Source organism: Periplaneta americana, chromosome 1, assembly GCF_040183065.1.
Source record: "Periplaneta americana isolate PAMFEO1 chromosome 1, P.americana_PAMFEO1_priV1, whole genome shotgun sequence".
Taxonomy (NCBI): domain Eukaryota; kingdom Metazoa; phylum Arthropoda; class Insecta; order Blattodea; family Blattidae; genus Periplaneta; species Periplaneta americana.
Genome location: NC_091117.1, coordinates 35,446,516 through 35,468,621, shown reverse-complemented (window position 1 = coordinate 35,468,621; position 22,106 = coordinate 35,446,516). Strand labels below are relative to the sequence as shown.

At 34.1% G+C, this 22,106-nt stretch overlaps 1 protein-coding gene across 7 annotated transcripts in view; it reads left to right on the top strand.

Annotated features, from left to right (window-relative positions):
- The window catches only part of vari (MAGUK p55 subfamily member vari), a 218,911-nt gene extending 198,499 nt beyond the window's left edge, over positions 1 to 20,412 (top strand). For 6 of the 7 annotated variants that reach the window (XM_069818466.1, XM_069818476.1, XM_069818487.1 and 3 more), the window contains 2 exons: positions 4,227 to 4,458; positions 14,483 to 20,412. In XM_069818466.1, coding sequence (XP_069674567.1) covers positions 4,227 to 4,403 — 177 coding nt within the window. In that variant the 3' untranslated portion in view covers positions 4,404 to 4,458; positions 14,483 to 20,412. Of the gene's footprint in view, positions 1 to 4,226 lie in introns of all 7 variants that reach the window. The other variant, XM_069818442.1, reaches the window with a different exon arrangement.
- Positions 20,413 to 22,106: the final 1,694 nt, after the last annotated feature.

Sequence of the window (22,106 nt, the reverse complement as noted above, 5' to 3'; positions counted from 1 at the left end):
AGAATTATAGGATGTTATAACGAAATGAAAAGAGTGGCTGAAAAAAGAGTAGAATGGTTTTACTGACATTGCCTATTGTGGTAGACAGCCTAACTCAAGACGTAACACCAGTTTTCCTGCATAACGTAAGTAATAAATCTTTCCTCTGTAATCTTTCAATAATCCAATACACTTCGTAATAGGTTATTTGGCAGTTAAAAGACCATTTCCACAAGCCGTAGCAGGCATTCCAGACACTTCAAATAAAGATCAGAAATCATAGGGAAACAGCCCAAACAAAGCTACTTAAGCACGCAGTATAAGAACTGAACAATGACTTGAGACCCACTGTATGAGAGAGAGACATACATCATTTACTTCGTCATCATGCACATGTTAGCCGGCAGAAGGCATCACCTTTCTTACAACACCCCAGCTCTAGTTCCTCAATACCGTTCATTATCTCAAATATTTTTACAAAATAAATGGAAATAATTTTGAATGAATTTTGTCATTTGTTGCAAGCACAGGACTTGATGCAGATATGTTGTCCAGCTGCAGATGTGGCATGTATATGAACAAGACTTGCTTTATAACTTTCGGTGTGTTTTATTAATTTTCTCTATACGTGAGATGTGGTAGCTTTATGCCCCATGTTCTGTTGTGACTACCATTACAAATGCTGCTACAAACCTGAGTTTCATGTTTGCCTGAAATGTGTGGTATGCCTCGTAGTTTCCCATATTGGTAGTTATAATCAGTGCTTTATTTCTGACAAACCATTCCGGCACTTTTTTCTTGCATTTTTCATCATAGAACTGAAATATGTGTCAATAACTATGTTTTTAATATAATTTTTATTTGAATTCTGCTTAGACCTTGAAAGTCTTAGTTGGACAAAAAGAAGGTTAAAAACGACAAAATTCCCGTGCACTGGACAGTAATCTTCTCCCCATCCACTAAAAAATATTCTACACAGAGTTTCACCACCTTTTTCTCCAGAAGAAAAGCACTGGTTATAATACATAGTTTGAATGTCGAGTTTTTCAGTTGTATAATATGTAGAATGTTTTAATACGACCATTAAGAAATTAATATAACCATGAGACTGAAAAAGGACTTGGACTGTCAGAAAACAGTATTTTAAGGTTTATTAGATCACGATGCTGAGAGGAGCCCATTTAGTTTTTGTTTTTATGTTTGCTATTGTTCTTATACTGGTTGAGTGGAAGAGAAGGCTTTAGAGCCTTAACTCTGCCAGTAGAAATAAATCTATTAAATAAATAAATAAAATGTACTGTGGAATTTCATTGTGTTGAATATCCTTACCATCAATGTACAGATCTCCGAGAGTGAATGTTTGAACTTCTTGAAGTATGTTTTATGTGTAAAGGATAGGAAGTGTTTTTATATTAGTCAGTAACTCAAAAAGACTCCGAACAACATTAGTGAGTTTCAATATGCACACCACTAACAATACAATCCTCAATTTCAGTCTACACTCTGGCAAAAACCTTTGGAGTAACGCAGTGGCGTATACTGGTTAAAGGGTTTGGGCTACCGCTGACCCTATTATTACACAAAATATATCTAACAATTACTTTAATTTTAATTACTATGGTAAAACTAATAATACAAAATTATTACATTATGTTATATTATAAACTTTTTCTTTTGTAATTTCCTTGGGCTACCACCGGTAGCCCGCAAAATATGCCCCTGGAGTAACGCTTGCAGTTGCTTATCTGATTCTTTCCTTGAAGGTGACAAAATTTGGAATGTTTTCACTATAAACTCTGCTTTTGACATAACCCCAAAGGAAGAAATTTAATGGGGGTAAGAATAGCACAGGATGGGTGCATTTCTGCCAATCCACAACTCTGGAAATTAACGATTCACCTCTACTTGGACACGATTTGCAAAGTGGTGCAGAACTCCATCTTGTTGAAAGATGATCTGAAACCCAGCTTCTTCTGTTTGCTCAATTTGAGGAAACTGAAAGTTCTCTAGCAATGTGGTTGATGTTGGTTTCAGGAAGAGGGGAGGGGGGGAGAAGGGAAGGGAACCCAAAAAATCTGGTTGTGCATTAGGCCGTACCAAATGTCGACTTCGGGCAGGAGTATCTGGAATATGTTCATGTGTGACATTTTACAGAGCCCCAAATGCAGTAGTTGTGCCAATTTACACGACCACTGATATGAAATGTTGCCTCATGTAAGAAGAGGATATTGTCTAGAAATTCTGATTCATTATTCATTGTAGCATGTTAATAAATTCAACCCTACGCGCCTCGCCTTTTCATGTGACTTGATTGAATTTTATAGGCATGTAACTTCCATCTCTTTCACACGACGTCCTACACAGTTGAGTTAGGAAGATCTAATTGTTGAATACAACTTGCAATGAAATTTTGAGGACTCCAAATATAGGATTGTCGGATTCACAAAAAAACGCATCAACTATCCTGATTCATCAGTGCACTTATTTCAGCATATAATTTAAGAACATTGACGTTATTATGACAACAGATAATGATAAAAAAACTATATGAAACTATCTTTTTGAGTTACTGAATTGACAAAAATAAATTACAAAATTTAATAACAGTGACTAGTATGACAGCAACAACAATGACAGAAAATACATTCATATGAATCCAAGCTTTTTGAGTTAGGTACTTAATTAAATAAAAGCACTTTTCATACATACTTAAAGTAACCTCATTAAACTCCATCATACATTCTCAGAGATCCTATCATTATTTCTAATTTTCGTTGCGAATTTATTTAGAGACAAATGGTTCTTAGTTAAAGAGGATTACTGTTCTACCGGATCTTTCATAAGTTTGTGAAACATTTTAGAAATTCACCACAAATAAATGAATACTACATTTTATTACACAGAAATGTAGGTAAATTATCAGTTTTTTTTTTAATTTTTATATCTCACAAATGCTTAATGTGTCCACCCTTGATATAGACACACCTAGCTGATGATTCATTTCATCCCACATGTGTCAGCATATCACGATCGATCAGTTCCACAATCGAGGTGATATAGTCGCGAATTTCCTGAAGGTCAGTGGGGAATGGAGGTAATAAAACATGTCCTTTACAAATCCCCAAAAGAAAAAAATCGCAAGATATTAAATCCGGTGACCTAGGTGGCCACCGCATTAAAACTTCATCTTCTTATCCACAGTGTCCTATCAATTTGTGTTGAGGTGAGGTAGCCTCGTACATCATTGTGGAAATGAGTCTGACAGCTGTCTTGTTGAAAAATGTAATTATTATCATAGGCTTTTTCCTAACAAAATGAATTCACTACTACTACTCCTAGTGGCAAACCAATGCAACTAAGCAATACAAACTTGAACAGTTCCTCGTTCTATTGTTATAATTATCACAATTATCTGTTGCTTAGTTTATTTGTGGTGAATTTCTAAATTGCTTCACGGACTTACGAAAGATGGTGTATTATAAGACACTTTACTGAAAGAGATCAACCACTACAGTGAGATTTTAAGGGTTTAGAAGAAAAAGGGCAAAATTTCTTCAAAACTTCACAATAAATTTCTAATACAGTATATCGTCATTGTTTTTATGAAACCTCTTATGCGACAGTACTGAAAATAATTTTTTAGGAGGAAGAAAAAAGTAATTAAATATCAATAGGCCTACACTGATCCTCGACGATGGCATTTATGTTTGTCATATTGATCAACGTTATCTACCAAATTATTTCATATTATGTACACCCATTGTTTTTTAATTAATTTTTTCTTCCTCCTTAAAAATTATTTTCTGTACTGTCACATAAGAGATTTCATAAAAACAATGACGATATTTTAACAGCTGATTTTCATGAATAGAAAAATATCAATGTAGATACATAGAGCTATTGTATCTAAATTTGTGAAAATTTATTATATATACCCAAGTTGTAAAATGCAAAAAATGACTTCAAATTTCTTGCAATTAGGATTTAAAAAAATTCCTTTCGTGTTTAGAAAACGAAATTTCTGTTTGGTGCAGATGAAGTTATTTCATTTAAGTGAACAATAGTTCAAGAACTACGAACAGTAATATAGTTCATAACATGATAAAGGAATTGTATTGTTATAAAAAGACTAGAACACATATAATGAGAAAGTATATGTAATTTTCGTGAGACACATTTTTAATTGTTACATGATACTATAAAAAAAAATATAGACTACACATTAATATTGTATTACTAATTTACAGGAAGAAGACCTTCGTCGGACATTGGAAGAAAGTTCATGCTTACAACGAACTTATGAAAAGTACATTGATCAAGTGTTAGTAAATGAAGACTTTGATGTAACATTCCGCAAAGTGGTCGAAGCCCTTGACGCTCTGAGCACAGAACATCAGTGGGTCCCAGTTAATTGGGTATACTAATACATCAGTGGGTCCCATTCACTGGATCTAAGTACTAAACATTACTGGGAGATTGGTATGTGTGATAACTTTAAGACTAAAATAAGCACAGATTATTATAAATTTCCGTTTATTATTCATATGCTTACGAACATAGAATTAATGCATTTAATTATTGTATTATCTGTGCTAATTTTGTCGAACAGATACGGTTGAAATTTAGTAAATAGAACAAAGACATATAAGTTGGTATGGCAAGTTTGCAAAAGATTATTAAGATAGAAATGGTTGTTGAGTGATATATTTGTATAAAACTGAAATGTTTAAGGATGCTTGTGGCATGCATAACAATTTCATCATCCAGCACATACAACTAACTAATCATATCTGATGACGTTACAGATATTGTCAGGTGTGCAGAGAAATATGAAAATGTTGGTGAAAAATAAGCTGCTTCATATGGTCACTGCCAGTTTTAAAAGCAGAAACTATAAATTCGATACTTTATGAAATATTTTAATTTTGTGTAATTTTCATCCTACAGAATGCTTTTCTGTGTCTGTTTAATTATGTGGTGTCATTTACATCGACGATACAGTGTTGAATGTGATATTATTGAATGACTGGTGTATAGGGAGCATTCGAACCGAAGAATTCCATGCATGAACTCAATCAAGCTACTCAAAACATACAACTGGTTAGAAATTAGGGATCTTTTGAATGTTAGTTACTAGTACTATGAGGGTTTTACCGAAAGTAATGCCTCCTATTTATTTTCATGGAAACTACAACCGATACACAGAGCATAATAACACAGTTAATTAGAACGAGGTTTCAGCTACATACAGTTATTTTTTCACATAGTCATCACCATTTGTTATGAATTTTTGCCAGCAATAAACAAGAGCCTGCATGCCACGCTCATAAAAATCTGAACCAGCAGAGACAAGCCACTTCGTTACAGCTGCAATGACAGCATCCGTGTCTGGAAAATGCTGCTGCTCGCATAGTCCATCTTTCATAGGTTCAAAGAGATGGAAGTCTGAAAGTGATAAGTCCGGACTGTATGTTGGATGTGATAGGACAATCCAGCAAAATTTTGTAATGTGCTCAGTGATCACGAAACCGGTGTGGGGCCTGACCTTATTGCGTTTCAAGCGAAAGGTTTTCTTCTCTGGCCTGACTCTGGAAATTTAGGCTTTCAGCTTAGCCAGAATTGATAGTTTCTCCAGGCTACAGGGCATCCAAAAGAAGCTCACCACGCCTATCTCAGAAGACTGTCATTTTCGCCACTGTTGAAACATGGCCTTACTGTGCTCACATCCACTATATGGTCTTGGTACGCCTTCAGTATACATGAGGAGCATCGTTTCAAAACATATTATGCGCAACTTACAATTTTTTTACACGAACGACGAAAAACTGGATTACTCGTAAACCGGAGAAGTTTTCAAAACACTACACAAAACCATTTTTAAGTACTGGTTTTACAGTTTACAAATATGACGACTTGGAACCATCAGACTTCACAGCATGAAAGATAAATAAATAGAAAGTAATAAATTTAATTTCGTTCAATGGGGGACTTAATACGTTTTGAAACGATGCTTCTCACATCTGTCTCTTACGTACCTTTATGTCAGATGCCATTTTGGTAGATTGCCCTGCTGCCATATCTGTCACACGACAACCAAACTAACAGGACATTAAGCATGAAGGTTCAACCTTTACTACAATGCTATTAACATCCAGCTCAGATGTTTTAGGTCAACACAAAAAAAATAAGAGGCAGTACTTTCGAAACTACCCTCGTATAAATACAGAAAATGTCAGTATGACAAACAGTACAGTAATTATTTTCGTTAAACTGAAATTAATTAAAGTTTTGGTCTGCCATTCAGAAACGTTGAGTTTCGATGCACTTCCACCATAATTTCTTGGAACATAATTTTCTCTGCTCCTCTCTACACTTTTAGAATAATTTTCTCTTCTTATCCAGTGAAAACTGTTCAGACTTTCACAGATAAATAAAACAAATGTTTATGTAGCTTTAATGCAAATGCTTTTAAACATTACGTGTACAGTAACTCCTGCTACAGTGCAACAATAGAACAGTTTTAATTATCAATTTGTCACTTCTATTGCTATTGCATAAATCAGATGGTCACAATAGAATAAATGTCCAAATCCCTGCTGACATTTCATCAAAAGTCTGCAGATGGAGCTTGTACAGTACAAGGGTTTTGTTTTTTTGTGTTTGTTGGTACAACAAAGGAGATACCCACCAATAAAGGACTGAAACAAGGCTGCTGTGTAAGCCCATACACTGTTCAGACTATACAGGATGACAAAAAATTTGAAAAAGTTACATTACCAAAATTTGAAAATGGGGTCACAGTTCTGCCATCTATCCGCAGTATGCGGAACTCGAATCACGCAAAGTGAAGTGGGTAGGCATTAGACACACACACACGCACATTACCAAAATATTATTCCCTTAACATGGGGTCTAATATCTTCGGTTTGTTCTCCATGTTGACATTAGAAATGCATGGTATTTGATGCCCTCTGTACGCCATTATGTGGTGCTTGATTACAAAGGACAGTTTTAAGTGTTTTATTTGTAATGCAAAAAGATTACTAACTTTACTGATACTCATGTTTGTCTTGAAATTAGGTCTGCAAGATTCATATCATCATTTAAATATTACATCTCTGAGGTTTTAAAACATCTGTTATATCTCACGTAAATTTTATATTTGAGACCTCTTGACTCGCATGATTGTTCTGAAAGAATACATTTACTGAATCCAAAGTGTCTGTCTGTACTTCGTCTGATTTTGAGAACAATACATGTGTAGTTTCGAGCTGGGTGTTAATTCAGATTACCTTTATTTTTCTCTTTTGCATACCGTATTTATGTAATTTCTTCTTAATTGAAATATGTGTAGAATATACTGAATGGAAATAAGCAACATTAATCTTCCACTTACACAATTTCAGATTAATTTTGGAACACAGAACTAATTCATTTTTAATAAACTAAACTTTTAAACCTGTATTAAAAATTATAAACCTCTTGTTATAATTGCAAAAAATTTCTTTTGAATACAGCCCAGATTTATATTCAAAATGCATTTTCCATATAACATTATTTAATATGAATAACATTTTAGTTTTTACGGTAATAACTATTAGAAGAAAAATCATAATTATTTCATATTTGATGCTCACGTAAATTAGCAACTCTCTTCTTCCCATATTCTCTAATATCAGCAACATCTTTGGATATTTTCTCAGTGTAAAACATCCTTCAGGGACACATAGATATCCTACACAGAAAATCTCAGAATGAATTTCATTGTAATAGCAGAGAATAAGATAAATTCATTGCTGTTATATTCGTTTTATTATAATTGCAATCATTATAGATCATATTCAAGCAAACTGTACCTATTTGTCAGTATTTGTTTTTGCACATATATCTAAGCTGTATTTCTAAAGTCTTAATAAAATTGATGCCATTGTTTTACAATGTAGAAACAGTTGAAATGTTCACATACATTCATTACATAAATGTATGAAAGAAACGTACTTAATAAAAGTCTTTATTTAATTCTAACATAATTTTGCTGCAAAAGACATAAATTCATAATAATTGACAGTAACTGTTTTAATATAAATGGATGATTATTTCCATGTATCTAAATTTTAGTTTATTCTTTAACCATTTGATAAGTGAAGATCATTGTTAATTTTTTAGGACAAAATTTCATGGATAAGTACACATTTCCAGGGTTAGTATGAAAAAAGAAATGGTATAGTAGAGATTCACTGCAAGCTAGTCTATTCTCACTGCAAGCAACTGATGTTTGCCAAGTGCATTTCCCTCTCTTTGCCTACCTTCAGTTGTAAATGTGCATTGTGTATGGCATTCTGTGTCAAAGTATCGAATCAGTGTTCCTGGTTGTGATATGTCAGGTCAGATGATGAGTTCTTATTGTCTAGCAGAAACTAGACATAATATAAACTTTTCCGTGCCACAAATACTGCATGGGAATATGGAATAAATGAGTGTAGGGTACATAGAATTAGAAACAAGTCTAAGAAATTTTGAGCTTATGCAAGTAGATTGCAAAACAGTATTAAAAAGATAACATCATTGACATTGAGTTGGTACCATGACATATCAGATGTCGCAATGTATAAATACCAGTCAACAAAGAAGTGGAATTCTTATACTCAGGTCATTAATAAGACACAGTTGACGGCAATTTCTTTGTGGTTGCTTCCCTCTCCCCCTCCCTCCTCCCAGAATTGATCATCTGAGAATACAAATTGGAAAGTTCTGTTATTCAGAATAATAAAAAAAAAAAATAACCTGGAAATAAAATCTCGATAAGGAATAGAAGAGCAAATTTATTATAGCAATTATATCACATTCAGGAGTTGAAGGAACATATCCTTGCTTTTCATTTTACCATTCTATAAGAGAATATATAACAAATTTTGAAAGAGAAGTTACTGCTGTTTATATATCTTTGTAAAACCTTATATAGATTAAATCAATTCCAAAATGCTTTCATATTATCAGATTGAAAGGCAGCCATAAAAGCTGTAATTTCGCTACAGTCTACTAAAGGGGGTGAAATTCAGGATTGTAAGGAAATTATTTATTACCTGACTAAACTACGAAAAAAAAAAATAATTTACAATGGATTCCTTCCCATTGTGATATAAAGTGAAATGAGACAGTAGACTTTTGGCAAAAAAGGGGCACTGAAATTTTACAGCCATCTAATAACAGACTTTCATTTTATTTTATTAAAAAAAAAAACTGATCAAAATTAAATCCAGATCTGCCCAAAAACACAAAATTCGGTTGGAGCAAAACCGTGCGGATTTTTTTAAAGCAAGACGTAAAGCACTGCAGCAAGACCGTTCTTTTATTACATTTGCTTCATTGTCTCTGCAGCAGTGCTGTAGCAGGCATGCAGCAAATCAAAATATCGCTTTACGAGTTTGCTGCACGATCCGTCATGGCAGAATGCATGTTTCGGTCTTTTGCGATGTTTATTATTGTTAAAATCATCTAGTAATAATAATTCTATGTCATTATCATGGAAGTCGAAACTATTTAACATGTTCGGTTCTTTTAAGGTTAAATTTATTACTGCAGTAATAGAAGCCAATATTAATTGTCCACCATTTTGCAGTCAGTTGACCTACTTACGTTTTTTTTCGACCCTCATTTTGCTGCAGCAAAGGCATGAAGCGCTTTAAAAAAAAACGCACGGAAAGAAAAAGATTGGGAAATTTTATTGACTAACCTCGAGATAATCTCAAAGGACTAGGTATTCTGCTGTTGCGATGTTAAAGTTGATAACAGGTTATGATTGTTTGGCAAGCCACCTGCACAGAATAGATATTTCTGATACATTTACTATTCAACTTGGGGCAAGCAGTGGATCTCTACTATTTAGCCTAATCCGATAATTTTTATTATATTCCAAATGAATTCTCCTTTTTTAATATGACAGTAATACGCTATAGAGTTGTTGCCAACACATGAAAGATTGATGACTGTACAAACTGCAGAGTTTAAAATTAGTTAACAATTATAACTACATCAGTATTCGTAACTGTAGATGTTACTGTGGAAGTATTTCTGTATATTATGATAACTTGATACGTGTTTTGTGTTGTTTGAAAATAATTTTTATATCCATCTTACTGTTGTATGTTTATTAATATGAATGGAAGTACATTTTCATTAATTTCTGCATAATTACCAGTGACATATGAAATTAAGATCTGCTACACTTTTTCGCTCTTTATTACTTTTGCTTTGTATCTTAATAAGCATCCTTAACTGGGACAAGTATTAGTGCATTGATCTGATTTAAGAAATCATTTTATGTACTGGCACTTAGTATGATATACTATAAGATCAGGATCCCAATCTTTTTGAAAAGACTAAGCATAATGTTTTCTAATTTGTAATACTGTTCTGCACTGTTATTCCTAGGTGATAAATAATATTTTCTCTCTTTCATTTGTTGTGTCTTGTGTAAGTCTATCATTGTCTGTTACAAAAAGGGATATTTTATTTGTGCAGATGAATACGCTTTACCAATTACAAGTGCTGTTTCTATTTATGATTCAATTTCTTGTTATATTGAAGTCTTGCTCTTGGAAATGTATTGTCTTTTAAGACCTACCTAAAGAATGGGCCTAATATTTGAAATAACTAATTTACTAATTTATTTTTCTCAGTGGATTTGGTATAATTATTCACTGTTCGTCTTGTGAGGTTTTCTTATTAATATAAACTTAAAGTCTAGTATCAGTAGCCCTCTGACTTTCAAGCTATATTTGTATGGATAAATGAACAGTATTACTTTCTTAGGTACCTACGGTAGGTCCTAAATCTTTATATATGGAGAGAAGGGGAGATGTTTTGATACAGGCAGCAGAATTTTAGTTACGTGTTCTCTAAACAAAAACAAAGGAAAAATAATTGTCTAAATATGTGTCATAAAATGATTAGATTTTCTGTTATTTATAAATACATACTCTGATAGCAACATAATCGAAATAACAAATCACAACAAAATGTAAACTGAGTCTAAGATACTGGTTTCACCTAAATTTGAAAGAAGTCATACCCACAAAAACTTACCTCACAGTACTCGTCAAAAAAATCTGCCTTGTTGCCCATCCTATCGAGATATTTGTGACTCTTAAACACCCAATTTATTTTGTAACTGTCTTCACAGTTACTCCTCTTTACTAATTAAATTTCGACATTCACGGAGTTGGGTACACAATATTCTTCATGTGGCCCAATTTATAGAAGCCGAATGGATTCAAGTTAGGAGATTTGCAGGTTTTAAGAGCCATGTTGTGTTGGTATTTTTCTCGTTCATGGAATATGTACTTATTTCATGAACACCAAGACACACACAAATATGTATGAATGAATACGTCTTGAGTGTAAGTTTAATGGGATGAATGGATTTGTCCTCCTTATTTTTAAACTTAAACTCCACTGATATAAGCAGGATTTCTAACTATTTACCTTCATATTTTCTACTAGTGCAGAAATATGGAGGTTTATTATGCACATCATATACCGAATGGACACTAAATGCTGCCTTTAAACATCAAACCACGTTAAAACAAGCATAAATAGGATAGCAATCGATCTTCTTTATTGTATTTTATTTTTCAAGTGGGTCAGCTTGTATTTCTTTTAGTAATGCTGCTGTATGTCTGATTTTAACTGTAACTGCACCTCACACATATTCTCATTGACTATATCATCCTTCCACATTACTCGTTCGTTCCCTAATATAATCTCTCATAAATGACCATACAGCACAGTGTTCTTTGCCCATAGAACGACCTATCCTGTCTGCTACTTTCCCCAGGATTGAGTACATGTCGCAAAACGTATCATAAACACTCTAGGTAACCTGTTTCTTGAGCTTTACCTCCAGTAATTACACGTGCTTTGAATCAGTCTTAACCACTTGACTGCTGGATATTCACTTCAGAATTACCGTACATAAATTACCTGTCTTCATTGTCATCCTGCTCTGTCCTGTCTGCAGGTTAGTACAACCAGGGTGCGAATTAATGGGGGGGGGGGCGGATGGGGGGATTTCCTCCCTGTTGGAACGTTATCCCCCTATCATAAATTCATATTAACATCCCTGCCAGGGATAACTTCTATCCCCCCTCACAAAATATAATTGTTTTAATACGAATATATTCAATTCAATTTATTAAGCCATTAACATACAGTGAGTGATAGGTTTCGTCACAAAAAAAAAAACATAATTTGAAAATACACATACAATTGAAAACAGTAATTAGAATGAAAACACAAAACATTTTGAAACTCTAAAATTAATTAAAAGAATTCACTCTTATGTAATAATTGTAACTAATCTAAATAACTTTATTTATTAAAAAACAATTTGGTATGAATTTATGTTAAGAAACTCATCTACAGAGTAGAAAGGATTAATTAAAAGCCAATTATAAAATCTAGCTTTGAAACTATTGGTTAGTAACTTATAATATTGACTAGGAAGCTTATTATATAATTTCATCCCCATGACAGAAAAATTTGTACTAGTTTTATGTAATCTACAGTACTTTACAGTACAGTACTTTATAAAGTACAGAATAAAGTAAGCAAAGAAAATAATATTGATGTATTATCATCACCTGCAACAAGCTGACAACAATCAATAACTTAGGAATTAGACATCTTATCTTAAGCCTGCTCATGGATATAATTATTATTATGATCAAGATGCAAAACAAGCAACTCAGTGCGACCAAGAGTTGAGCCGTATCGAATGAGGATAATAATAATTTTATGTATGGTGTTCTCTGTCTAGAATTCTATCCTCCCCTTATCATAAATCTTAATTCATACCCTGAGTACAATGTAAGGTCACATACGAGAACTTTTAACATTTTTGTTGTTTTTTACCTCTCATTTTTTTTTTAGAAACATTAATTTTCGAAGAGTAGATTTCGTGGTATTATTACGCCAGTTTCTCTTACCCCTCTAATTTACAAGGTACAGCAGGATCAGTGGGTACTTCATATTATTATAAAGTTCTTCTGAACTGATAGCTTGAGATAATGAGGGTTTCACTGTTCACCTAGGTGAAAAACTTTGCGACTGATGCTTTGCTTCTTGTTATAAATTAAATTAAATATCTTTCATTAATACATTTTACATTTACCAGTTTTATAATGTTATTGGGACCAGAGTTTTAGGTACTAAAAATTAAAAATGACGTTGAGTATACTTGAATGGATGTGATGTAGGCCAGAACCGTTCTGAGGGCATGTTCATATCACTTGGAAATCTAAGAGAGGAGAGCTGGAGAACGAGTCTAGTGAAGCACACTTGCTTTTGTAAATAACCATTGAGACCGGTCATTTGAACTTGTTGAAAAGGGGGCACCACCTGGTGAAGCCATTAACAAGCCTGTGTGAGTGAAACCTGTAGGCCATTGCAGTGAATGGCGCCAACTTCGTCAAATAAACATCAAACATGGAGTTGCGTAATTTCCTACAGTTGGCCACAGTTTTCAAACTCAGAGGTGTTATTTATATCGGAGTGTGGATATTGCTTGCTCATTTGTAATTACAGCTAGTTGGAATATTAGCTTTCAGTATCTAAAAATCCAGTCCCTATGATTACCAACTATAAAAAACAAATAACTGCGCTGTTAAGATGTTTAAGTGCAGAGAATTGACAAATTTCTTTGTGCATGATCAGTTTAGTCTTAAAATGTGTCTTTGTCCATGCGAATTTTCATGTTTTAAACAAATATTTATGTGCTTGATGAATCTCAACTAGAAGATCGAAGGCAGTTTAGTAAAAATATAATTAAACAAGTATTTGAGAGATCAGTGTTATGGTACTCAACAAGAAGACATTATTCTACTGCAAATCTAATGCTGTAATGCAGCCAGAATTACGTACTAAGTATGTAGCTTCATCTAATGAAGAAAATATTTTTAATGTGAATATTGTATGATATTGGTGTAGGGTTACCATATTTTGAAACTACGGATATGAAGAGCCCCTTTTATCATTGATTTCCTCATAGCATGATTTCCATTTATATATACAGATTATTACTTGTCATTCAGTCAGTAATGCGACCAGGCAGTGATGGTCACTGAAGGAAAGTGAACAAAGTTCTTTGGTGACATATTGTGGTTTCAAGTATAGCTAGGTTTACAGTAAAGTGCTAGCTAGCAGTTGTAGATGGACAGAAGATAATAGTCATATCTAGAGTCCGGATTTTTATGTAATATTGACTCTAAAAATATGTAACTGAAGACCTCAAAATAGGTACTAATTATGTAATATCAAAATTGCACAAAGAGTTGAAAATAAATCGTTGTTATTTATTACAAAAATAGTTTAATTTTAACTAAATAAAATTACTTTCATACAAATTACAATTTATACTATATGTCACGATGTAGTTTTTGATGCGATTTTAAAGTTAATCAAGACATGAAACAATGTGCTACAAGATATTCCTCAATATTTTCAGGAGTTGAAGTTCTGTCGGTGATTGGACAGTATGTTCTTATACACCGAAAATGATCTCTCGACATCGCACGAGGTTAATGGTGCATATTTAAACAAATGGGTGTGGCTGACAGCAATGTCTTCTGGAGATTCCACTTTTTTCCAGTGAAGATTTGGACAAGAGTAAATAAACTGGCATAACTCAAGGACTACTTGGGACTTTTTCACGACTACCTAAGTGGTTGTCTTGTCCTGAATGCTGAAATATGTATTCCAGTATGTGCTGACAACATAGAGTTTAAAATTGTATAAATATTTTTATAATTTCGTTTTAGTTTATTCTGAATATAGATTAATTTTGTTTACAAGATATTCAATTAAACGACATTTGGTATAGATGTTAATTTTATTCAAAAATATGTAATTATCTTAAAAATATATAGTATTGTACGAAATATGTAAAAAAAAATATGTAGTATTAAAATTAAATATAATGGTCATAGCAGCCTCATTCGCAACCATTTTTAGTTTTCAGACAAATGCATACTAAGGAAAAATATATATAATTACATAAAAATCCAGACTCTAGTTATCTCTATATGCCTATGTATTTTTTAGCCTATTCTTTGATAATCACCAATGAAAGACATTTCTCACGTGACAGCCGGAAGGACAGGGTAATTCATAAGCATTTGCTGAGGTGGGAGTGTGCCATGCAGCACATGCTGGTGACAACTGGAATGTGGGCTTTGGTTCATTGGGGAGAGTAGCTTTGGTGAAGTGCAAAAGTGGTGAAAGATGGTAGACAAGGCTGTGAAGATAATTATTTCTCTACCTTCCACTTCTGACTACCTTTTGTCATAGGTAGTTTTGCTTTAGTGGTACTAATGTAGAAAAGAAAAATGATGCATGAACAATGTTGCTGAATTGTGTGACGTCAAGAAATATGAATTACCCATACAAATAAAAAAAACATAAAGTAAAAAATACTGCTTTAGTTTCAGAAACTTGTACCAGCATTTCATATTGGAAACATTTGCCTTAAACAATAACAGTCTGCTCCCAAAACAGTTTCATTGGTGTGAGGTGTAAGGAAGGAAGGTTACCCACCTTGATTAAGTTCATCTGAATGTTCCAGATGATGATGATGATGATGATAATAATAATAAGTATGCCCAAACTTATGGTTAGTTTTGAAAAATCAGTTATTTTAAAAGAATAAATATTTGCTTAAGTCATGAATTTAAGAATTTAATTTACATATACATTTCTTGTAGAAAAAGTTGACTTAGCCTTCTTACCAGTAGAATTGTCGGTGCTTGCTATAATGTGACCTCGTAGATTTAAAACATTTTGTTTACATAAATACAGAACATCGGCGCCACTCTATATGAGATCTTCACTGTTTGGTCGCATAATATGTGAAAACTTATTTTGCTTACATTGATTAAACAATATGGTTGAAAAGTCTAGTGCCATAAACAAACTCCACGTTAGTGCATATGGTGAAAATGGAAAGAAGGGAATGTTGTTGAAAATATGTATTTTCAATGTTATGTGCTTGAATTTTCAATATAGAATACACTGTTGAGGCTGTACACTGGTTTGAACCTGAATTATTGTTTAATCAACTGTCCAAAAACCTCAAGTGATACCAAGAAGGCACCACTTATAAGGCAACTAGGCTAGGAGGTAAGGATAGGATAGGGTGGCCAGTTCCTTTCCCTCTCCATTGCATACATCGCTGACTATTTATGTATTATACTAGTCAGACTTCAGATGCATACAAATAGTATTCTTCCTCTGATACATGTCGTCAAGTGAGATGTACTGCCTGATAATAGATGAGCCTGAATGAGAACAGAAAATGCCCTGTTGCCACATGCTTCATCCTTAAAGGGGGAATTTGGATTATCACAATCACTGTACTGTACTGGGTAAATCACGAACTGTTGACGATAATTAGCAGTGTTGCCAATACAAATTTAGAGAAAACCACCAGACAAGAATGAAATTCTATGCTGTCAATATAAAGAAATGTTTCTTTGTCATTGTGAGAAGTTCAGGAAAACCACCATCAGCAATATAATACTTATCTTTTCTCTCCACTAAAGAATATGTATCTAAAATCTGCTAGATCTAATTGAAAAACCACCAAAACACCGAATTAATTAGACCTCTGGAACTGGAGATGAAACATGGTTATGTCTGTTAAGGTGCATCTACAGAGTTTATTTTTTCATGCATTTTAGGGAGAATATTGAAAGAATCAAGTTGAGAACGAACTTTCAATTAAGATGCTTGCAGAATTTGTGTCTACATGGTATGCCGTGTTGAACGTCATCTTCACTACATATATACAGTATAATAATTAATAAATATTAAATATCAATTCGATACTTAGGCCTACTTGATTCGAAAAATTGTGGTTGAACACCACATTGGCACTCATATTTGTGACAATCTTTGATAACGCTAATCGTTCTTACCACCATTTTCAGTTAAAAAAAAAGGTCCACCATCACCAAGCAAAACAATTTTCAGTTTATTCAAAGCTACTTAGAATAATTAGCTGCTCGCTACATGCTGTTGTTGAATGAAATATGCACAAGATAACCACTGGCAATGGGTAGTTTTCAATTGACGTATGCACTCTCATTTTTAGTGAAAAGAGCATGTACAATTGAATGCGTTTTGTTCACTCTTGCATGCGTTGCTTGAATGCGTAAAAGTTGAACCGTGTAAAAGCACCTATAGGCACGTGATTTAGTACCTCGTGACGAAGAGCAGTTGCAGTAGTTTGTGTTTGTACAGTGGGGGACATAATTGTTGAGTGGGGGAAAATGTTTCAAGATCTGTAGCATAGTTCATAAGAGGCTATAGTTTTAATTCCTTCTCAGTGTAGATATCTAATATTTAAACAAAAAAGCAAAGTGAATATCTCGTCAACATGACCGAAAACTTCAGGTTCAGAGCTTGTGCAGTGAGGGATTCTTTGATTTAGAAAAAACTTGAGTCTCTCAGTACTATGTCTTTCATTGTACATTTGGCCACAGGGCATTTTTCATTCTCATTGAGGCTCATACCAGTATACAGCCTTAATGACGTATTATATATTGAAAATTCAAACACATTAGGTTGAAAACCACCTATTTCCAATAACTTCCCCTCTTTCCATTTTTCACTATCTACACTAATAACGATAGAACAGGACTTCTGAATCACACTCTATTTTGTCCTGATAATTAATATAGAAATATGCACATTTTAATTCCACAATATAGTACTTTGAATCACTTTATTCGTCATAGCACACTTTTTTTTAGCGTTAATGTTAATTTTTTATTGCTTTATAGAAATTGACCACGATGATATTTAAATAAACTGTGATTTGTGTGTGCATGTGTGTAGACTTGAAACAGTTACACTAAAATTAAATTAAAAGTAGAAATATCAGGACAAAATTATAAACCTTTCATGATAAACCACGACTTCTCTAAGTAAAACTTAACTTATGGTAATCCTATATTGATGTCACCTTTATTAAGAGGGTGCGTTTTGAGTAATTTGTGTCATAGATGCACATGAAGTTGGCAGCAGTGGATGTTGTATTGTTAAAAGTAGACGTAAGTCATACCACTTCGCGACATGCAGGTATGCAACAGTAAAAGCTGCCAACTTCTTCATAATACTAACCCGTCCATGTGTTCAGGGAAAATCAGTGATCTGAGTATTGAATAAGCAAAAAGTCTTATTGTTATTGTATATTATATGTTACTGCAGCACAAATGGCCAGAATACCTGTATGAACTTAAAAGATATTTGTGTGAACTTCACCATTACTTTTAATTAATAACCAAGATGTACAATTAGTGTGTCATGCATTATATTAGATATAATTTTATGGCGCTTAAAATGTAGTATTTAAGTAATGTCAGAGAGTAAATGGAATGCAGTGTATAGGTAAAGTTTATAGATTAGACAATACAGGAGGGACCTTAAGTAAGGAAATCTGACAGTGTTCTAATATTGTGCACCCCAACAAATAAAAGAGGAAAACAGTAAGTAGACCTTGTTTATGTAGTGGTTACTGTGTTCTGAGATTTGCAGGCTCAAACCCAGATGAGGGCATTGGACTTCTATAGAAATTTATAGCATGGCTTCCTTTGAAAGAGAAGCAAAGCTTAAAATCATGCATTATAGATATATAGCATGTAATATAACCCAGTCTTTGATTGAGAGGACTGCAAGAAGAATTCAATAGCTTTTTGTCACCCATATCCAAATTTAGGTCTGGTAATAACAGTATTCTTCACGTATCACCAGATGTAACTAATTCTACCTTCCAGGTACCCACACCTCACAAGTGATCTTGATTCTGCGAGACTAGCAGAGTTCAGGAATGTATTACTTAGCCATATCTGGAAGAGTTGGAGACAAAATGCCATCTGGTAGCTGCTGATTTTAATGAAACTGCATTGATGCGAATTTTTTTACAGTGGAAGTGTTCACTGATGCAAAAATTTAAATTCTTTAGTGCAGCGTTTCTCAAACTTTTTTGAAGTGGGGACCGCTTTTTAAAGTCAGAACAGTTCTGCGGACCACCTTACTCTTGTTCTCTTCGAAAGCACATTTATTCATTTTCGTAGCATATTTTAATACCAGTATACTTATATTTTAAAACTGAATTAAGATTCGGTACTTTGGTCCTCTGTTATGAATTCGGGTGGTCCCTGGCTGGGTTACAGGCGCGGCATCAGATGTGAAGGAAAAGATGTCGAGGAACACCACATATATAGTGCTTTAAATCCCTCTTTTGTTGCTGAGAGTAGAGTGGGAAGTTGATAGACGGGTAGGGTAATAAATTTCATAAAATGTCTGTACTGGGAGAAAAAGTGAAATTCGATTGCGATGTGTCATTTCCAAACTCTGAGATTTTAAGGTACAGTGTGATATGCAATTCGTTCAAATTTTATTTTTTCTTCTGTCTTTTTTGAAGGACCATAAGGACGGACTTTGAGGACCACAAGTGGTGAGAAACGCTGCTTTAATGTAAATCTCTGTCCCTGAAAGATAGATTTTCAAGCAAAATTCATTTGCTATTTCTGACACATCTCTAAAGTTAACTCTGCTAGTAACCATCTTCCTTTATTATGCTATCATCAGAAAATAACGTCCACACCTGTGGAGTAACGGTTAGCACGTCTAGCCGCGAAACCAGGTGGCCCGGGTTCGATTCCCGGTCGGGGCAAGTTACCTGGTTGAGGTTTTTTCCGGGGTTTTTCCTCAACCCAATATGAGCAAATGCTAGGTAACTTTCGGTGTTGGACCCCAGACTCATTTCACCGGCATTATCACCTTCATCTCATTCAGACGCTAAATAATCTAAGATGTTGATAAAGCGTCATAAAATAACCTACTAAAATAAAAAATCAGAAAATAACGAATTCTGCTTTGCAGGTGCCCAGACCTTAGTCAACATTATCATTTAAACAGAGTCAGATCTTGGGTGACACTATCTGGAGACATTGGAAACCAATGAACCAAGCAACCAACCATAGTCATAGTCATATATTGTATTCAGCTAGTGATTGAACATGGATTTCCTCATCTAAGGATCGCCCTGATATTTTATGCAGGGAGTAACAATACCTGGCAACTGAAATAAGGTGAATTCCTGGATGGAAAAATGTACTTTCTATTTCATGTAACTTGCATTAATTTATTTGCCAGGTAATATATTACAAGCTGTTCACACTTTGGATTCAGCAAACCCTGCATAGTGCATCACATTTTTATAACATATCAAACCTTTTAGTTATTATATTGTGTTTAAAGTTACTTTACGATTTGTAGTGAATATGAAATGTTTGTTATATAATGCAGTGTACTGAAAAATTATGGAATATGCACTGTCTTATTGCATATTAAAATGTTTGATTTATAATTTTATTGTTGTAGTTGTACTTAAATCCTTCATATAATATTACACTATTATAGGTCATCAGTTTTCAAGTGCAACCTACCTGCGCATCATGGGAAGAAGAAAGAGTCTACAGATTCAATTTACTGGAATTAGTTTTCTGGCAGCTAAGTGGAAAATGTTCTTTCTCCAGTTATTGTCTTGAAACATAAACTTAGAACTACTCATTTCCACGCAAATATCCTGACCCTTTAGTTGAGCATTAGTGACCTGTTTTCACATCATCGTCTGGGGAATTTTGCTGCATATGCAACTTACCAGCATTATAACCTGTCCTACCTTGCGTGTTTAGTGGTGAGATCAACCATTCTCTCGCATAGGAGGGAAAAGAATCTGTGGTGAATGGCAGTGATTTAGGCCCACAGTCCGTAAAAATAATGCACTGGTGAGAAGTAATAAGAAAATGTTATGTTGATCTTATCGTTTATGAAAGCATATCATTGTTGATTTTATGAAACCTCCTGTGTGGCAGTACGCAACAATTTTTCAGAGGAAAAAAAAATTAATTAATAATCAATGGGCCTACATAAGAATATTAAATAATTCGGTAGAAAACGTTTATCTACAGGGTGTTTCCGAGGTGGTGTTACAAACTTTCAGGGATGATGGCGAAGGGCACATGTATCAATTTGAGATCAGGAACCCTGGTCCGGAAATAACAGAGTCGAAAGTTACAAGCAAAAATAGTTGTGTGGAATTAAATAATTTTATTCCTGTGTACACCTTATTTATGTGTACACATACTGTATTCATCTGTCTACTTACAGTATTCCATTCAGTGCGCTATCTGAGGGGTGGGGACAGGAAACTACACTAAAGCAATGCAGATAGCGTAATGTGTAACAGACATGGTCCTGTAGACAGCAGTGTATGTGTAAAAGTTGCAGTGTCCAGTCAATCAGTTCTAGTGAAATGGAGGAGTACATGAGAGTGGAATAAGCAGACCTGATTTTCGAATACGGATGAGCCAATGGGAACAGTAGACAAGCTCACAGATTGTATTGGGTCAAGTACCCATGTAGGAGACATCCGGCCCATACCATCTTTCCACAACTGTTCCAAAAGTTAAGGGAAAGAGGGCACGTGGTGCTAAATTACAATTCCATTTCCACACAACTATTTTTGCTTATAACTTTCGATTCAGTCATTTCCGGACCAGGGTTCCTTATCTCAAATTGATACATGTTCGTACCTTTAAGATTGTATTTTTACTATAAATCAGAAACAGCCACTGTATTCACAAAATATGGCTACTTCGAGACTTTAAATATTGCAAATTTATGAAACAATCGCTGTTCTGAATAATTTCAAGGAAAAATTCTTCTGGGGCCGGGTATAGATCCCGGGACTCTTCACTTAGCACACGAATGCTCTACTGACTGAGCTACCCCAGGAACTATACACGACACCGTCACAATTCTTCCTCCTTCTGGGGTAGCTCAGTAGGTAGAGCATTTGTGTGCTAAGCGAAGAGTCCCGGGATCGATACCCAGCCCCGGAACAATTTTTCCTTGAAATTATTCAAACCTGCTTTACTGCTACTACCTGAAAGCCAGATTTGCATAATCACTGTTCTATTACGTAGTACAAGATTTCAATGGTCACAACTAGGAGCACTGATTTACAGCATTGTTGCCATTACTTATCGAATGCCCTAGTATTT